This window comes from Phoca vitulina, unplaced genomic scaffold (genome assembly GCF_004348235.1).
Source record: "Phoca vitulina isolate PV1807 unplaced genomic scaffold, GSC_HSeal_1.0 scaffold10, whole genome shotgun sequence".
NCBI classification, from domain to species: domain Eukaryota; kingdom Metazoa; phylum Chordata; class Mammalia; order Carnivora; family Phocidae; genus Phoca; species Phoca vitulina.
Genome location: NW_022589713.1, coordinates 45358911 through 45376862, shown reverse-complemented (window position 1 = coordinate 45376862; position 17952 = coordinate 45358911). Strand labels below are relative to the sequence as shown.

Below are 17952 nucleotides of genomic sequence, written 5' to 3'. Positions count from 1 at the left end.
ACAGACCTCCTGCTCCTTCCGGAGCATCTCAAGGGCCTCTTGGAACTTCTTCTCCTTGGCTTCAATTTCATCAATTGTTGCCTGGTTCTGCTCCTCATATGCCATGGTGACCACAGCCAAGATCAAGTTGACCAGGTAGAAAGACCCCAAGAAGATGACAAGCACGAAAAAGACCATATACATTTTCCCAGAAGCCCTCAGGGTCTGCAGATTCAAGAGAAAGGAGATCTGTATCAAAAGTTTATGGGCCTCTGATGTTGCCAGGCTCCTCCAGGAAAAACATAGGCATGCATCTGACTCCCCAGCTTCCAAACAAGTCTGTAGGGGGACATGCAGATCAATACCTGCTGGTAGAGGCGTTCCCAGGAATCCTGTGTCATGAGGCGGAACAGTGACAGGAAAGCCCAAGCAAAGGAATCAAAGCTGGTGTAGTTAAAATCTGGGTTGTCAGATGTTTTAAGACAGATATAACCTTGAGGGCAGTGGCTGCAGCAAGAATAGAGAAGGTCATCAATTGCATAGCCTCCCTGCTTCTTGGGGGCAACGCAGCCCAGGGCTATAGGAAGACCATAGGGTTTGAAGTCAAAGATTGGAGCTCAAGGCCTGGCCTCCCTCTTGTTAGCTGGATGACCTTGATCTCTCTAAGGCTCAGTTCCTTTTGCCCATTTATTTTTTATTTTATTTTTCTAAAGATTTTATTTATTTATTTGAGAGAAAGAGTGAGAGAGAGAGCATGAGAGGGGGGAGGGTCAGAGGGAGAAGCAGGCTCCCTGCTGAGCAGGGAGCCCTACAAGGGGCTCAATCCTGGGACTCTGAGATCATGAACTGAGCAGAAGGCAGATGCTTAACTGACTGAGCCACCCAGGCGCCCCCCTCTTGCCCATTTAAATGGGGATGATAATACTTTCACTTCAGAGTTTCATGCAGAGGGGAGTGGCCTGGGAAGGCCAGCTGACTGCCCAGACATTATCCCATAAGGTGGCAAACTCTCTGCAGGTTCACACCAGGGGAGGGAGAATCAGTATCAATAATTCAGACTTAAAACCTGAGCCATTTGGCATCATCTGCCAACCTGTCCATCAAAGGAGGACTCACATTAGTCAAGTTCACTCACCAATTATATATAACAATGAAAACAACACTTTCCACTTACTGGGCACTTACTGTGTGCCTCTTTCTCTCTCCTAAGTGCTTTACAAATGCTATAAATTAATCATCTGAACCATCCTTTCTTACAGATGTGGAAGCTGAGGTTCAGAGAAAAGAAGACAGTTGCTAAAACCACACAGATGCCAATGTATTCATTCAAAAGGAGAAATATAACTGTCAAGTAGCCTATGAAGACTGACTTATGAAGGAAAGCCAAATTGAAGATGACCACATGGTGAGTATTGGGGTGGGCAGTGCTGGACTGACTCTTCACTCTCTCATGATAAGGGAGTAAGTTGATGTCAAGAAGTATCTCTAAGCTAAAGGCATGTGAGGTGTTTGCACCTACCTCAGTGGCATGGCTTTGCTGAGAAAACAGTAATACCTGGTTTGTAGTTTGGGATGCTACCACTCCAGCATGCCTCCACTAACACCAATCTCTGGGGCTGTCCTTATTCTAGACATCCATGTAAACACACAATCCTGGGACCCATACAATTGATTAGGGTCCCAGCAACTTGACTATAATTAATACCAATTCTATCTTCAATCTTGATTGGAGATTTGTGAGTTCCTAGACTCTCTAGACCCACATTTAAAGACAGACAGTCTTTTGATTTGCTCTCCAAAGGAGCTAGTCAACCCATTACCTGTAGGTTTGCTAGTTAACTCCAAGGGTAGCCTTATTTCCATGTCTTCCATTAAACTCCACTACAGTTGCTACACATCAATAATGAACTGCTCTGAGAATTAAATGAGACCATACTACAAAGCTTTTTGCATGGTGCCTTCAACATAGTAAATATTATATGTAAATTGCAAATTAAAATTCCTGCTATTTTTAACCTGAAGAGACCAAAAGAATGGACTAGAAGAATACATTTGAAAGAATGCTGGAAATCATTAAGTGTTTCCTAGTGCTTGTGAGACCCCGGACTTTCCTCCCACAGTGCCACTGGTCAGTGAGGGCCTTAGCTCAGGGCTCTGGCTTCTCTGTGGCCCAGTACAGGACCCAGTTTCCATCTTCATGGTATGTCCTTCAGGGCTCACTCTGCCCTTCACCCTGAGCTGGCCTCCCTTGCCAACCCAGCCTTATACACTTATTTCCTGGCCAGGACCTGCCCAGCAGGATGTCTGGCCTATTTTGGAGCTGGGTTGTGGGGCCATGAGTGGACCCCATAACTTTACCACAGATAGTGCTTAGGCTACCCTGGAGCCATTGCCATGAGAAATACCATTATCCAGACAGGAAAAAAGACACTGAGGAGGCCTTTGGTTTAGATTTAAGTCAAAGGCAAACTGACATCAGAACAGCCCTATCTCTGAACCAAAGAACTAAATGCCAAGTGCATTTGTGAAGAAAGAGGCCAAGGACCCTATGTTGATCAAATTCTCAGCTCTATCTGAGATTGTTTGTCTAGTGAGCTGATTAAGACAAAGCTCCATTTAGGTCCCACCCAGCTCCACTTGGGCAATCTGGGGATGTTAGCCATTCAGAGTGGGGTCATATGGGCTTTGGGCTCCAGACCCCCAACATGGAGATGGGAAAGATAAGCCTTGCTGATATGTTGCCTGAACTTTCTGCTCATGCTTGCTCCAGTGGTCAAAGCAGCAGGCAAGCCTGAGGGGAAATCTACCCCTTTGCTTTGTTTCACATTTTGTTCTGCCACCTGGAATGGCCTCCATCCAAACGATCTCTTGTTCAACCAAACTGGAGACATCCTGCCTGTCCTTCAGTGCTCACTGCAACCACCACCTCCAGGAAACCTTCCCTGACCTCCTGCACTGCCTCCCACCATCACCTCACTGTGTCCCCTCAGCCCATGGAACCTCTAGCATAGCACTGCTTCTTCACAGGGTAGCATCTTTATGTATATGCATCAGAGCTCACAAATTGGCAGCTTGCAGGCTGAATTTGGCTTGCAGAAATATTTTGTTTGGCCCACAATATGTAGACATTTTTTGGAATTGGTGGCCAATGTTTGTAGTTGGGAGATTTCACATAAAAATCTGAATTCTTGTCTTTCTTTTTTTAAAAGTTAGACGAGCTGGAAGCAGTGGACCCACATTTCCATGTGGCAACCAAAAGCTGGGCTGAGCAGTGGCTGGCCCTTCTAAATGGGGCACAAACTGTCATCGCCTAGTTCCCACCCAGCCTAATCCTCTCATTTGTTATGTATCTAGCCTCTGTAAGAATTTGAAATGGCAAAGGCTGATGCACCTGTTTCTTCCTGTGTGGATAACAAAACCCATATGATGGAGTTGTGATGATTAAATGTAGAACATTTGACACAAAACGTATTTATATTAGTTCCTTCCTGGGGTAGATTGTTTGCCAAAATGGCCACAACTATTCTCCTATCTGTATCCATACCCCTTTGCCATAAAATTGCCATAGCTCCTCCAGTCAAGAGGTAAAGGTTATCTCTCCATCCCTTGGATTTGCACTGGCCTGTGACTTGCTTTGTTCAATAGAATGCAGAAGTGACATTGTGCCAGTTCTGAACCTAGGTCTCAAGAGACCTTGTACACTTCCACTCTTTCTCTTGGAACCTTCTCTCTGCCCTTGAGAACAAGACCAGGCTAGCCTGCTGGGAGATGAGACCACATGGAACAGAAAAACTGCCCCAGCTGAGACTGTCCTAGATCAGCTGGCCCCTGCTAATCTGTCCATTGTTTGCAGATGTATGAATAAGCTCAGGCAATGCCAGAACACCAGGCTGATCTCAGTTCAACATGCTAATGTGCAGAATCTTGAGCTAAGTAAATGGCTAGTGTTGTAAGTCACAAAATCTTGGGGCTGTTTGTTACATAGCAAAAGCTAACTCCTACACTCCCTCCCCATGAGCCTGGGATGGCAAAAGACATGACTTATTAATTTCTATATCACCTTGGGGTCTGCAAACCAGTCTCTATCCAGAAAATGATAATGACAAAGAGAAAGGACTGCTGGGCATTGGTGCTTTGTCATGGGTTGAGCACTCACCCTGCATCAGATCCATTGCCACACAGTAAGGGATCTGAAGTGCCTGGCTTATTATAGTAGAAATCTGCAGGAGAAAGGAAGAAATGAGAAATGAAAGCCATGAATATAGTTCTGAACCCTCTAGCTTAAGTCTTATGTGGTGGAGGCAACACCTCCTAAGTCTTCTGCCTGAGCAAGATGTGTTCCCTTGGCTATGTGCTCTCAGTAGGCATGCTGAGACATTTGGAAGGGGGAATGTCCCATCTGGGAAGAGAAAAGTTGATCAGTGACTTTAGCTCTGAGCCTCCCCCAGCAGAATGATTTGCTCCTAGATTTATAGCTTATTTTCTTGTAAAAGGGACATTGGACAACAGAAAATGCGGACCCAAAAGTAAAACATAGCTCAGGAGAAGCATTTCAGCAGGAAAGAGGAATCAAAATATATTTCTATATAGGTATGCAGGGGCTTCACACCCTTGCCAACCAGACCTTTGTCCCTATGGCAGAAGTTCCACTCTTGTTTTCCATAAGAGGAGTAATTGCCCGTTTCGTTGAGAGTCGCACAATTCTTGACACATTTGTTCTTGAGATTGCCCTTGAAGAGCTGTAGACCCACCAGGGCAAAGACACTCAAGCAGAAGACAGTGAGGATGGTCACATCTGCCAGTTTCCTCACCGAGTGGATCAGAGCTCCCACAATGACCTTCAGTCCTGTGGGAAGATGACAACAACACTCCCACATGGATGAGATACCACACACAGCACACTTGCATGCCTGGCATGCCTGCATCTTAACCATCCTATCCTTTCACTACATATAGGTGTGAGGTACTTTACAAACTTTAGGCAGTTCCAAGCATAGTTCCCCATTTAAGCCTTGCAATAACCCTGAGATGGAGACAGAGATTATTGTTCCTTGCAAGAATGTGACAACATACCCAGATGATGTATTTCTTATCATTGTAAGGCTAATAATGATTCAGTCCTGGGAGGCAGCTTGAGGATGGAAACACATGGACCTCAGTGTGTGTATTGAGAGAGAGAGAGAGAGAGATGCAAGGGAGATAGAATGAGACAGAGAAAGAGAGACAGAAACACAAAGACACAGAGAGACAAACACAACAATAGAATGAGACCATGAGAGCATTAGGACAAGCACAGCTGGCAGTAAAGTTGAGGTCTCTGCTTGTTTAAGGAGGGAGGATTTGTAACTGTGGAGAATAATATCAGCTTCTTTCAGAGAGCAGATTCACAGTAGCAAAAAGAGCTCTGAACAGGGAAGCAGTCTGAGACTGATCCTTTTCTTGTCATTTTGGTTAACAAATAACCTATTGTGCACTAGCTCTGTTGGTTCTTGGGCTGGGAGCTGAGCAGGGGGCTAAGGCAAGGGCATGTGGTGGGGTTGTTTAACAACTGATGGGGAATGCCATTGCGTTATTGAGCAGGTAGGCACACATAGGAGCAACTCCTAATTGAAGCCTAGGGTGGGGATAGGATGGGGTGGAATGTGAGGAAGTTGGGAGAGACCAGGGAGTCTCCTTGAGGAGGGCAAACCTTAGCAGAGGCCTGAGGAATGAGTATGAGTCGAATGAAGAGAGAAATGACTCTCTTAGTAGAGAAGCAGCAGGGCCAAAGCCTGGGAGATGAGCAAAGGCAAGGACTATTTGTAGAACTACAGGTAGATTCTAGAACATGACACAAGGCAGGTAGAGGAGAGAGATGAGATCAGAGAGGGAGTCTGGACTGGACAGGTCTTATAAACAAGACTCAGGGTCTTCCTGGCTAAGATTAGGTGAGAGAGATACCAGGTGGCAGCACTGACTACTTCTCGCTATGGCTCTCTTCATGAGGAAGCTTGTCCAGTGGAAGTTGGCAAAGACTTTCTAATCCTTCACTGCCCAGCCAGACATGGAATGGTAGAAAGGACTTCCCCCATGGCTTGAGTGTTTCTGTTTTCCAGATGAAAGCATGGATTCTCAGGGGTAAGGGAAAGGAGATAATCCATCAGGCCACAAGGTGGAAGTTGTCTCAGTGGTTTGCCTGGTATCTGGCCTCACCATCTTTTCCATCAACCCAGTGGTGGGTAAGGTGTATCCCTGAGATACTGGTGACAACAGAAGTCTTGAAGGCTCGATAAGATAAGCTGTGGTGGAACACTTTTGTTTCTGAATTCTCTGTAATCAAGAATTGCCCAATTCTTTTCTCCTCTGTGGGTCCAAAGACAAGAGTGAGGCTCAAGCTTTCAGGTATATGGAAATGGCAAAGACACTCACAAGAGCCTAGGACTGCCTACACTCTTCCTCCTTATATTCAAGTTTATACCTTTAGTTTAGGGTATAAATGAGAACCTCCAACTGGAGGTTTGCCTGAACCCCACAACAAGAACATAAAATGAGGACATGACCTTCTTGTCATTTATTGATGATGATGTCATGAGGTATTATGCACAGAGCATTGGCCTAGGAATTGGGACACTAGATCTCCAGGTGACACTTTGCCTCATTAGTGGTGAGGACTTGGGATTGTGTTTTCTGCTGTCTGGGCCTCAGTTTCTTTGTCTTTTAAATGGGGACAACAGTTTATGCCCTGGAGCTTTATAGGACTCTTGCAAAAATCAAAGTAGGACATTAGGCTGTGTAAACCAGCATATGCTCTATGAAAACATGTAATGGTAAAGCAGCTCACCAGGGATCACAGAAACTGTCTTTAAAGCTCTAAGAACTCTGAATGTCCGCAGGCCTGAGATCCCTCGGAGATCTGTCGTTTCACCAATGTATCTGTAGGACCAGAAGTTGGTCAGTATCTCTGCAAGGAAATGGTCCTGGGAATGTATGCAGCATAAATAAGGACAATTTTGGGTAACAAGAGCCTAAGAAGGACCCAGAACAGACACAAAATCTAGTGGCACTTCCACCTATAGACTGACACTCTGATTTAATTATTGCAATAGCTTTTAAAATGGCCCCTTTGAGAAGATGCATTATGATCCTGAGGGCTCTGTGCACTACATGTATGGATGGGTATTCAAGCATGTGGGCTTGGCCAACAAGTCTCCTCAAACACTGGTTCCTCAGGCAAAGAACTTCAGGTCAGGTAGGTACAAGGCTAAGCCTTGTCTGCTCACTTTGACAGGCCATTTATTAGCTCAGAGTTGAGGTCTCTGACTTCTACCTGAAGGTATGGGACTAATCCTAAAGTGACCATCAACGTAACACTTAAAAGCAAGGAAACCCCAGGCCATGCAGTTTCATATAAGGGAGCTGGATAGAGATGAGGAAACACCCCCAGAGCGTGAGTCACCCAGGAGCCCCATGCAGACATATACATCAGCATGGAGAAATACTCACGCCAGGGTAATGACACTAAAGTCCAGCCAGTTCCAAGGATCTCGCAGGTAAGCAAACTCATTTAGACAAAATCCTCTTGCCAGTATCTTTATCAAGGCTTCAAAGGTGTAAATGACAGTGAAGACATACCTGAGAAGGAAGGGGGAAAGGAGTATTAACTGTGCCATAGAGAGAGTTCAGAGGGGAGCTACTAGGATGGCTCCATAGGGAAATGTGCAAAGATCATCAGCAAGGTGGGGAAAAGGAAGAAGTTAAGGTAAGGAGGCAAGACCGGGGAACTCAGAGAAGTCACACAGATGGAGATGGATGTGTGCAGCTGAGAGAGTTGGCAGCATCTTTGGCTTGAAAACGTGGGCAGACGGCAATGGTAGGTATAGAACCACCAGAAGGTTCAGAACAAGGATGCTCCTGTTTGCTGAGGTGCCCAGGGGGAAGCTGAAAGCTCCTCTCCCAACCTGCTGTTGGCTGACATGTGGAAGAGGTGGAGGCCCTGCTATGTCCCTCCTCTCCAAACTTCTCTACTTCCAACTGTCTTTTCTTCGCCCACCATCCTTGGTCTGCAAGTGTTTTTGGACTCAGGAATCCCAGTCTAAGAGGCATATAAGGCAGGAAACAACTAGGTGTCATTTAAGAAAAAAACATCTAAACATTTTCTCTGGAGGTTGGGTCTTGCCAGAGGAAGTCATCTCAAATAGTCCTTTGAGTCTGCTGGGCACTTTGTGGCTTTGGAGGTGAAGAGATGGATCTAGAGGTGAGGTTGAGAGTAAGGTAGTGTTTCTCAAATGTTCAGAATCCCTCAGTCACCTATGGCAGGAGTTTTCAAACTCTAGCAAGCATCTGAACCACCTGGAGGGCTTGTTCAAACATAGATTTCTGGGTTCTACCCCCAGGGTTTCTTATTTAGTAAATCAAGCATAGGGCCTAAGAGTGTGCATTTCTAACACATTCCCCAGCAGATGTTAATGCTGCTAGCCAGAGGGAACTACCCTTCCAGAACCAAAGGGATTCAGATGCACACATAATTTTGGGTACAGTCAATTTTTTAAATTATAAAATCATAAACATAAACACTGGTATTAAAAATGGAAAGACTTGATTACATATGGCAGATTGAACATATGTATTTACCTCTATCCTTTCTGAAATCCTTCTTAAATGTTAGTAGAAGGATTTTTCCCTTTTTTTTTTTTTTAAAGCATAAACCCAGTAGGAGGGAGATAATGGAGAACACAACAACAGCATTTTGGAAACTAGGAAGCAGATGGATGGGTAGTAACTGACAGAGCAGACCCAAGAAAGCTAAAACCTGAGCTGGGAAGTGGGGAGTTCCCAGAAGCAAGCCAACCCACATTGCAGGACTGCTTAGGACATAGAGACACTAAATACTTCTGAAAGTGGGGTTTTGGTAGAGGTTGTCAGGTGGAGCTGGATACTGCTTGAAAGTCTTTACAAGAAACAGCTATTCACTGAGGAACCCATTCAGTGAAGAACTGCCTCCTCTGCTCTGGAAATAGATTGGATGTTCATTCTTTCAAGAGTTGAACAACAGGGAGAGAGAGTTACATGCTGAAACAGGAGTATAAAGGACACTTTATACACTGAAAGGCAGGCAACCCTCCCACCACCTACTCCCTTCTGCCTTTCAGTTAGTTTCTAGAAGCCTGACAGTCAGGTTAATAGCCCAAGAAGATGCTGTATTTTTAATGTGAACCACTAGGCAATGAGCATCAGGAATTGGAAGGATGCTTCTAACACCAAAGACTAAAGCAACCAAACAGAAAGAAAGAAAAGCAAGAGACAATGCAGGGAGCAGAAGAAAAGTTAGGAAAAAGTTATCATGAATATTTTTAGAGAATTAAGAGATGAGAAGATATGGGATACATAGAACAAGAACAGAAGGCTGTAAAGACTATTCAAGGAACAAAACAGAACTTTTGAAAAGAAAAATGTGATAGCAAAAGTAAAACATTAATAGAAGAGCTGAAAAAAAAGGTGAAGAAATCTTACAGGAAGTGGGACCAAAAAAATGATGAGAGGTAGTTTATAAGCATGAACATTAGAGAGTCAGACCAGCAGGTACAATGTCTGACCAATAGGAGATCCAGAAATAGACAGAGAGACTAGAGAAAATTATCAAAGAAATAATTCAAGAAAATTTCTGCAAACTGAAGGATCCAAGAATTCAGTTAGAAATACCCAGAAGTGTTCAGGAAAATGAATGAATGTCAAGGCATAACATCACCAAATTTCATAACATTGTACACAGACAGAAGACCCTAACTTTTTTTGAGGGAGTGAAAATCACAGGTTACAACCAGAGGATTAAGAATCAAAATATCATCAGGTTTCTCAATGGCAACCTTGGATAGTATCAGACAATGGAACAAATACCTTCAAAATTTTGAGGAAAATAATTTATAATATAGAATTTCTTCTCCAGATAAACTGTTATATTGAGGGCAAAATAAAGACAATTACAGATATACCAAGTCTCAGAAAATGTACTTTCCATCTAACCATCTGAGAAAGTTACATAGGATGCTCCACCCAAATAAGAAAGTAACCAACAAAGAGGAAGATCTGGGGATGCAGGGGAGAGACAAATGGAATGCAAAAGAAAATGGAGAAGGGAAAATCTCCAGAAAAGAGCCATACATCATGCTTCAAGAACACCTAGGCCATATTGAGTCAGGAGATGGAGGACTCCGGGAGTGATTTCCCCAAGAAAAATGGAACCTGATGGATAGCCTGATATGTTGGACTAAATTGAAGCAATGAATAAACTCTGCAGAAGAGTTGGGAACAAATTAGGATAAAGACATAGAAAACAGAGCAAATGAAGCAATGAAATCTTTATTAACTCCAGAGAAAGCAAAAAGGAGCATGTACTCAAAGGACATTGCACGGCATAGCTGTGATGCCATTTGCTTGGCAATACTATTACATAATCATGTCTGTAGTCAGATGACATACGTATCATCTGATTACCTAACCCAAAATGATAGTATAACTACAATATGAAGATAAGTGTGAGCGGAATTGTGTGTGGGTATGTGCACCTAATTCTTTTTTTCCCATAACAGAAAGCCAATAGATAATATCTAAAGTGGAAGAATAAAATATATAGTACAAGTATCTTATCAGAGAGAAGGGAGTATCAGAATAAAGAGGTAAAAAAGCTGAGAGCACTTGCCTCTGGAAATACAGGATTAGGGTTGAGGAGATGAGCAGCATGAAATTGTTGTTTTTGTTAGGATTTTTGTAGAACTCTGCGATCTTTTAAATCATAAACCTGTATATCTTATATAAAAGTAAAAATCACATTAAAAAGAGAATAGCAGTAATGTCTTTTCATATCTGCGAGAGGGAAATAGTGTTTGAAATTATTCACGAAGAAATCTATATCTGGCTGGATGGCTGCTTGAGCTGTCAGCTTTCATATCTTGTTGGTTCCCCCCCCCAACTCTTTATGTTTTCTAAATTAGAAAATCTTAACTCAGAATTATAGGTTGTTGGGAAGCTTTGACGGATATTTCTGGCTTTTCAGATCAAGTGCAGATCCAGAAATTATGGAGAGAGTTCTAAAGACTATTTTCAGTGTTTTACCAGAGGACGTGAGCAGAGGCTTTAGCACCACCCGAAGCTGGAGGGTTAAAGGTCTCAACTCAGGGGACAGTAGCTGACAGTCACATCCTCTTTCTGGTGGCATTTGGCTCACAAAGTATTTTTTCATGTTCTGTTGCAATGTTTGGATGTGATTTTTAATACGCAAAAGACACTCCCGACGGAGGAAGAAAATCACTGGGTATTGAGAAAAAGTCAAACTCTCAGCCATCGAACCATTTGCCCCACTGATCAGTTTTAAGAAATCCTGGTGTCTAATCATGAAAAAATTCTGATGTTTAGGCCCCGAAGTCAAAGATCCATACTGTTCAAAATCCTGAATGTATCACTGAGACCCACCATGTGTATTAGCAGAAATGGTAATTTTAAAATATTTTATTCCTTATTTTAAAACACTATAAGCCTTTTCTGTTTGCCAGTCACAGCAATTCAGTGTGGGAAAGCAGCATCTTATACTCACTTTCATCTCAGCCCTGTAGGCTGAGGAGACTCATACTAAGTGGCCACAGTCAGTTTGTATTCACAATTTCCACTGTGTCCCTCAAAGGCAATTCAGGGTCTGAAGGCATGCTATGGACCCCCATTGTTTTCCACGAATGAGGAATGTAGTACATTTGGAAGGAGCATCTTTCATTTGTATTGTGATGCCTTTCCTTGCTGACCACATGGCCAGAGCTTCTTCAATACCAATTCAACATATCTTTTCTTTTTTTCCCAAAAGTGGTGAAATATACATAATATAAAATTTACTGCTGTCACCATTTTTTAAAAAAGATTCTATTTATTTATTTGACAGAGAGAGAGACTGCGAGAGCAGGAACACAAGCAGGGGGAGAGGGAGAGGGAGAAGCAGGCTCCCTGCTGAGCAAGGAGCCCGATGTGGGGCTCGATCCCAGGACCCTGGGACCATGACCTGAGCCGAACGCAGACGCTTAGTGACGGAGCCACCCAGGCGCCCCTGCTGTCACTATTTTAAGTATGCAATTCAGTGGCATTAAGTGTATTCACAATGTTGTGCAACCACGACCACTATCCATCTCCAGAACTTCTTTATTATCCCAAACAGAAACTCTGTACTAATCAAACAACCCCCCAGTCCTCCTTCCCCTACTCCCTGGCAACCTCAATTCTACTTTCTGTCTCCATATATTCCTATTCTAGGTACCTCATATAAGTGGAATCAGACAAGTCATGCAATTTGTCCTTTTGTATCCAGCTAATTTTACTCAGCATAATGTTTTAAGGTCCATCCATGTTGTAGCGTGTGTCAGAATCTCATTCATTTTTAATGCTGAAAAATATTCCATCGTCCATACAATAGATCTATCACATTTTGTTATCCTTTCAGCTGTTGACGGACATTTGGATTGTTTCCACCTTTTGGCTCTTGTGAATAATGCTGCTATGAACCTTGGTGCACAAGCTAACATGCATTTTTAAGTTTACAAGTTAATCTTTAATTAATTAAACCAGAAATCTCTTCTTTTAAAATTAGCTTCATGATTAATAAGACAAAAAGTCATTGAGCACTTCTCTCTCACATATATGGTGAATGTATACTGAAAACTGATACATCATAGTTTTATTAAACTGTAAAGTAAAATGTCTGCTTGTTTACATACATAACAGTCATTGATTTTAAATGCCAGTCACATTATAAGAAATCTAGTAGTTCCGATAAAGCAATTCCACCAATTGTTTCCTGCTTTCTTTCCAACTACAATATTTGTCATTGATTTGGAAGCTGGTTTCATGTCTTACCAGCAAGGGTATAGCTGTAGTTGTTTTTGCTGTGAGGAGGAATGAGGACACTATAGTTTTCATGTCTTTTCAACCTTTAACATCAAGTTTTGATAATTTGTACTGGAAAGCCTAATTTTGTTTTTGTACTAGAAATAATCAACTGGTTTAAAAGTGAGGCTGATAAGCTTTATTGGAAAATAATATGGAAGTTTTGGTAGCTGTATATTATTATTTGATGAAAATGTTATTAGTAGATAATAAACTGGGTGCTAGGACAAAAGGCTCATTGATCCAATAACATTCAATGATCCATTTTCATTGTCATGCTGCCTGTTTTCTTGTTTATTTTTTATCTGCCTTTGTGAGATTATCCACATCCATTGTCCACTTGTCTAATGACTTGTCTCAGATTCAAGCTTTGTATTTATGACAGAGTCGATTTATTATTTTTATTTGTGACCTTATTTCATATTGTGAGGTTTACTTTTCTATTTTCATCACCATTGTCGTATTTCTGCAAACCACTTTTGAAATGATTCATTTTTTTTTGAACTGTGATATTATGCAATTCAACAGTAACAGTGATAAATCCAAGTTTAACAAATGTAAACAGGAACTGCTGGGTGACAATAAAGCACATTAGTTAGGATAAACTACGTAAGATTAACTTCATGTTAACCAGTATGAACTGTCAGTCCATGAAACACATACATTGCTTTTAAGAACATAAAAAAATCAGAAATTCTATGAAAATTATGATCAATCTTACATTTCAGATTTTTAAACTATCTATGCATGAAAGGATTGCATTGCTTTTCCTTCTGTATCTGTCAAATGATATAGAGGCTACTGAGAGACTAGGGACCAACAGAGATCCTTGGACAACTTACTGAGAAACATTGTAGGAGAGGGAGCTACCTGAATTGCTATGCAAAACAGAGAAGAATTTGGAGTTCTGGGGACAATACAGAAGGAAGACAGTGAGGCAGAGAGGTGGAAAAGCAACCCAAAGGGACAATTTATGAGAGAAGATTATAAATCAGCCTCATTTACCAAAACAGATCAAATGAAATACTGGCAAGTTGAATCCAGCAATGATCAAGCTGGAACTATTAAAACTAGACTGGAAAATTTATTAATGTAACCTACTATATTAACAGATGAAAGACCACATGATAATCTTAATGAAATAGAAATATTGATAAAAACCAATATCTATTCATAATAAAACTCTTAACAAAGCAAGAGTGGAAAGAAATTTCCATAACTTGATAAAGGCTAATTATGAGACTCCTTTAGTCATCATGATAATAGTGAAAATTAGAAGCATACTCTTTAAAATCAAGGGCAAAAGAAATATGCTTGCTATTGTAGCTTCAGTTCAGCAATGTGCTGAATGTCCAGCCAGTTCAACAAGATAAGAAAAACAAACAAGTCATATGAGATGCATAAAGAAAGAAACAAGTTCATCATTATTTGCAGATGATATAATTGTTTAAATAGAAAACTAAGCGAATCTATAGAAAAATGTTGAACTTGTTCAGTTCAGCAAGGTTGCTGGGTGCAAAACCAGTATGTAGACATTAGTAACACTAACATATTTTAGCAATAAAAATAAATATTCAAAAGGATAACCAAAATTATCATGTACCTAGGGATAAGAAATGTAAGAACTTTACGTAAGACAATATTACAGAAGAATATAAAAGAAGGCCCGTATAAATCGGGAGATATCCCATGCTGATGTGAGGGAAAGTTTGATATCATAAATGTGGCAATTCTTCCAGTGTTAATAAATAAATTCAGTAGATTTACAATCAAAGTTTCAACAGATTTATAAGTGAAAAGCTTGAAAATGTGACGCTTAATTTGATATAGAAAAGTAAAGAGAAGGACTAATAATTTTCAAGAGGGCAAATAAGGATGGGTGTTCTAATCAACAGGTCAAATTTTATTATCAAACATTTAGACCAGTGTGGTGTTGACTGATGGAATAACAAATCAATGACCAGGAGAAACAGACCTGGTACGCACAAGAATCTGGTGCATGACAGAGGTAGTAGAAGGAATCATTCAGGGAATGATGATCCATTAAAAATGGTGGGATAATCCATACAGAAAAATATCAGAGCCTATCTCAAGCCATGTGCATACACACTAAAGTCTAGGGGGGGATGGAATATCTAAATGTAGAAAGAAACTAAGACTTTTAGAAGAAAATACAGAAACCCTTTATGGAATATTATGTAGCAGTAAAAACTGAATGAAATAAGTCTACATGTATCTACTTAGACCCATCTCAAAAACACAATATTGATTTTTAAAAAGCATCAGCTAGAGCGTGCATACAATATGATGTCATTCATACATATTTGAAAAGACACAAAACAGTACTTTTTTAAAAGATTTTATTTATTTATTTGACAGAGAGAGAGAGACAGTGAGAGCAGGAACACAAACAAGGGGAGTGGGGGAGGGAGAAGCAGACTCCCCGCTGAGCAGGGAGCCAGACGTGGGACTCGATCCCAGGACCCTGGGATCATGACCTGAGCCGAAGGCAGACGCTTAACGACTGAGCCAGCCAGGTGCCCCTCAAAACATTACTTTATGCATGCAGCGCCAGGTACCCCTTCCCCTGTTCGCCACAGGTTCCATTTCATTTCATGTGTTCTTTTCCAGGTGAGAAAACATTTATTTTTCCACTGCACTTTTCCCTGCAACCATATTGCTGTATTTTGTCAAATGTTTCTCCAGATTCTCAGTATGGCTAGTGATGGGTGTCCTAGGGCCATGAAAGGGCCACTTCAGTGATTCTCTGTGAGCTCAGGGGATGGGTATGGTGGGATATTCCCCTGCATTTTTCATCTCCAGCTGGGGCCCAATCTGATACATTCTTCCCCTCTTTGGCTGCAGTGAATCTCTAGTTTCTTTCAGAGCCCAAGAAGGGATTTAAAAATGAAATATGTATATGAAATCTTCCCACAAGCAGACAGAGAGGCAGGTAGCAGTGCAAAGCTAATGTTTCAGGGAACGATCATGGCTGGGAGGGGAGATAAGGGATAGGAACTGCTTGTGTCCAAAACACTGTATCAAGAACATGGTGATAGGACAGGCTTCTGATTCCTCGCTGGCTGTGATCTCATTTCTACTCAAGAATACGTAGCATGATCTTTGTAATCCCAGACTGTGCCAGGGACATTTACTCCTTTCCTCTGGGCTCCCAGCAACATAATAAACAACCAATGGCTGTTATCAATTTGCCTTTCAAAAATAAAATCTGGAATCTGATCATTTTTTTTTAAATTTTATTATGTTATGTTAGTCACCATACATCATTAGTTTTTGATGTAGTGTTCCACGATCCATTGTTTTCATATAACACCCAGTGCTCCATGCAGTACGTGCCCTCCTTAATACCCATCACCAGGCTAACCCATTCCCCCACACCCCTCCCCTCTAAAACCCTGAGTTTGTTTCTCAGAGTCCATAGTCTCTCATGGTTCGTCTCCCCCTCCGATTCCCCCCCTTCATTTTTCCCTTCCTTCCTTATGTTCCACAAATAAGTGAAACCATATGATAATTGACTTTCCCTGCTTGACTTATTTCACTTAGCATAATCTCCTCCAGTCCCATCCATGTTGATGTAAAAGTTGGGTATTCATCCTTTCTGGTGGTTGAGTAATATTCCATTGTATATATGGACCACATCTTCTTTATCCATTCATCTGTTGAAGGGTATCTTGGCTCTTTCCACAGTGTGGCTATTGCGGACATTGCTGCTATGAACACTGGGGTGCATATGGCCCTTCTTTTCACTACATCTGTGTCTTTGGGGTAAATACCCAGGAGTGCAATTGCTGGGTCATAGGGTAGCTCTATTTTTAAATTTTTGAGGAACCTCCACACTGTTTTCCAAAGTGGCTGTACCAACTTGCATTCCCACCAACAGTGTAAGAGGGTTCCCCTTTCTCCACAACCTCCCCAACGTTTGTTGTTTCTTTCCCTGTCCATTTTTGCCATTCTAACTGGTGTAAGGTGGTATCTCCGTTGTGGTTTTGATTTGAATTTCCCTGATGTCTAATGATGATGAACATTATTTCATGTGTCTGTTAGCCATTTGTATATCTTCTTCAGGGAAGTGTCTTTTCATATCTTCTGCCCATTTTTTGACTTGATTGTTTGTTTTTTGGGTGTTGAGTTTGAGTTTTTTATAGATCTTGGATAACAGCCCTTTATCTGCAGTGTCATTTGCAAATATCTTCTCCCATTCTGTGGGTTGCCTCTTTGTTTTGTTGACTATTTCCTTTGCTGTGCAGAAGCTTTTTATATTGATGAAGTCCCAAAAGTTCATTTTTGCTTTTGTTTCACTAGCTTTTGGAGATGTATCTTGAAAGAAGTTGCTGTGGCCGATGTCAAAGAGGTTACTGCCTATGTTCTCCTCTAGGATTTTGATGGATTCCTGTCTCACATTGAGGTCTTTCATCCATTTTGAGTTTATCTTTGTGAATGGTGTTAGAGAATGGTCGAGTTTCATTCTTCTGCATGTGGCTGTCCAATTTTCCCAGCACCATTCATTGAAGATACTGTCTTTTTTCCATTGCATGTTTTTTCCTGCTTTGTCAAAGATTATTTGACCATAGAGTTGAGGGTCCATATCTGGGTTCTCTATTCTGTTCCATTGGTCTATATATCTATACCTTCAATGCCATCCCGATCAAAATTCCAATGACATTTTTCAAAGTGCTGGAACAAACAATCCTAAAATTTGTATGGAATCAGAAAAGACCCCAAATCGCCAAGGAAATGTTGAAAAAGAAAAACAAAGCTGGGGGCATCATGTTGCCCGATTTCAAGCTATATTACAAAGCTGTGATCACCAAGAATCTGATCATTTTAATGGGGCCAAAGATGCTGAACGTCATCCAGTACCTACCACATACATTTCTAGAAATGAGACCAGATAGGTAGATTTTTTATATTTTATATTATTTTCAAAGTGTGTTTATAAAGCAAGTTTTGTCAACAATTCAGTTCATACAAAATCTGATGAAGAATGAATTTAGTAATAGTGGGAATGGAAATTGGCACAGCTTTGGAAAACAATTTGGTAATATTTCAAAAATT

The 17952-nt window shown here is 41.3% G+C and overlaps 1 protein-coding gene across 3 annotated transcripts in view; it reads right to left on the bottom strand.

Moving 5' to 3' along the window:
- SCN10A (sodium voltage-gated channel alpha subunit 10) overlaps nucleotides 1-17952 on the bottom strand; it is an 89814-nt gene that overhangs the window by 59221 nt on the left and 12641 nt on the right. For all 3 annotated transcript variants that reach the window (XM_032409229.1, XM_032409230.1, XM_032409231.1), the window contains exons 4-9: nucleotides 7462-7590; nucleotides 6800-6891; nucleotides 4634-4825; nucleotides 4136-4202; nucleotides 345-486; nucleotides 7-204 (exon numbers count right to left, since the gene is read on the bottom strand). In XM_032409229.1, the coding sequence (XP_032265120.1) occupies nucleotides 7-204; nucleotides 345-486; nucleotides 4136-4202; nucleotides 4634-4825; nucleotides 6800-6891; nucleotides 7462-7590 (820 nt within the window). The remainder of the gene's footprint in view (nucleotides 1-6; nucleotides 205-344; nucleotides 487-4135; nucleotides 4203-4633; nucleotides 4826-6799; nucleotides 6892-7461; nucleotides 7591-17952) is intronic.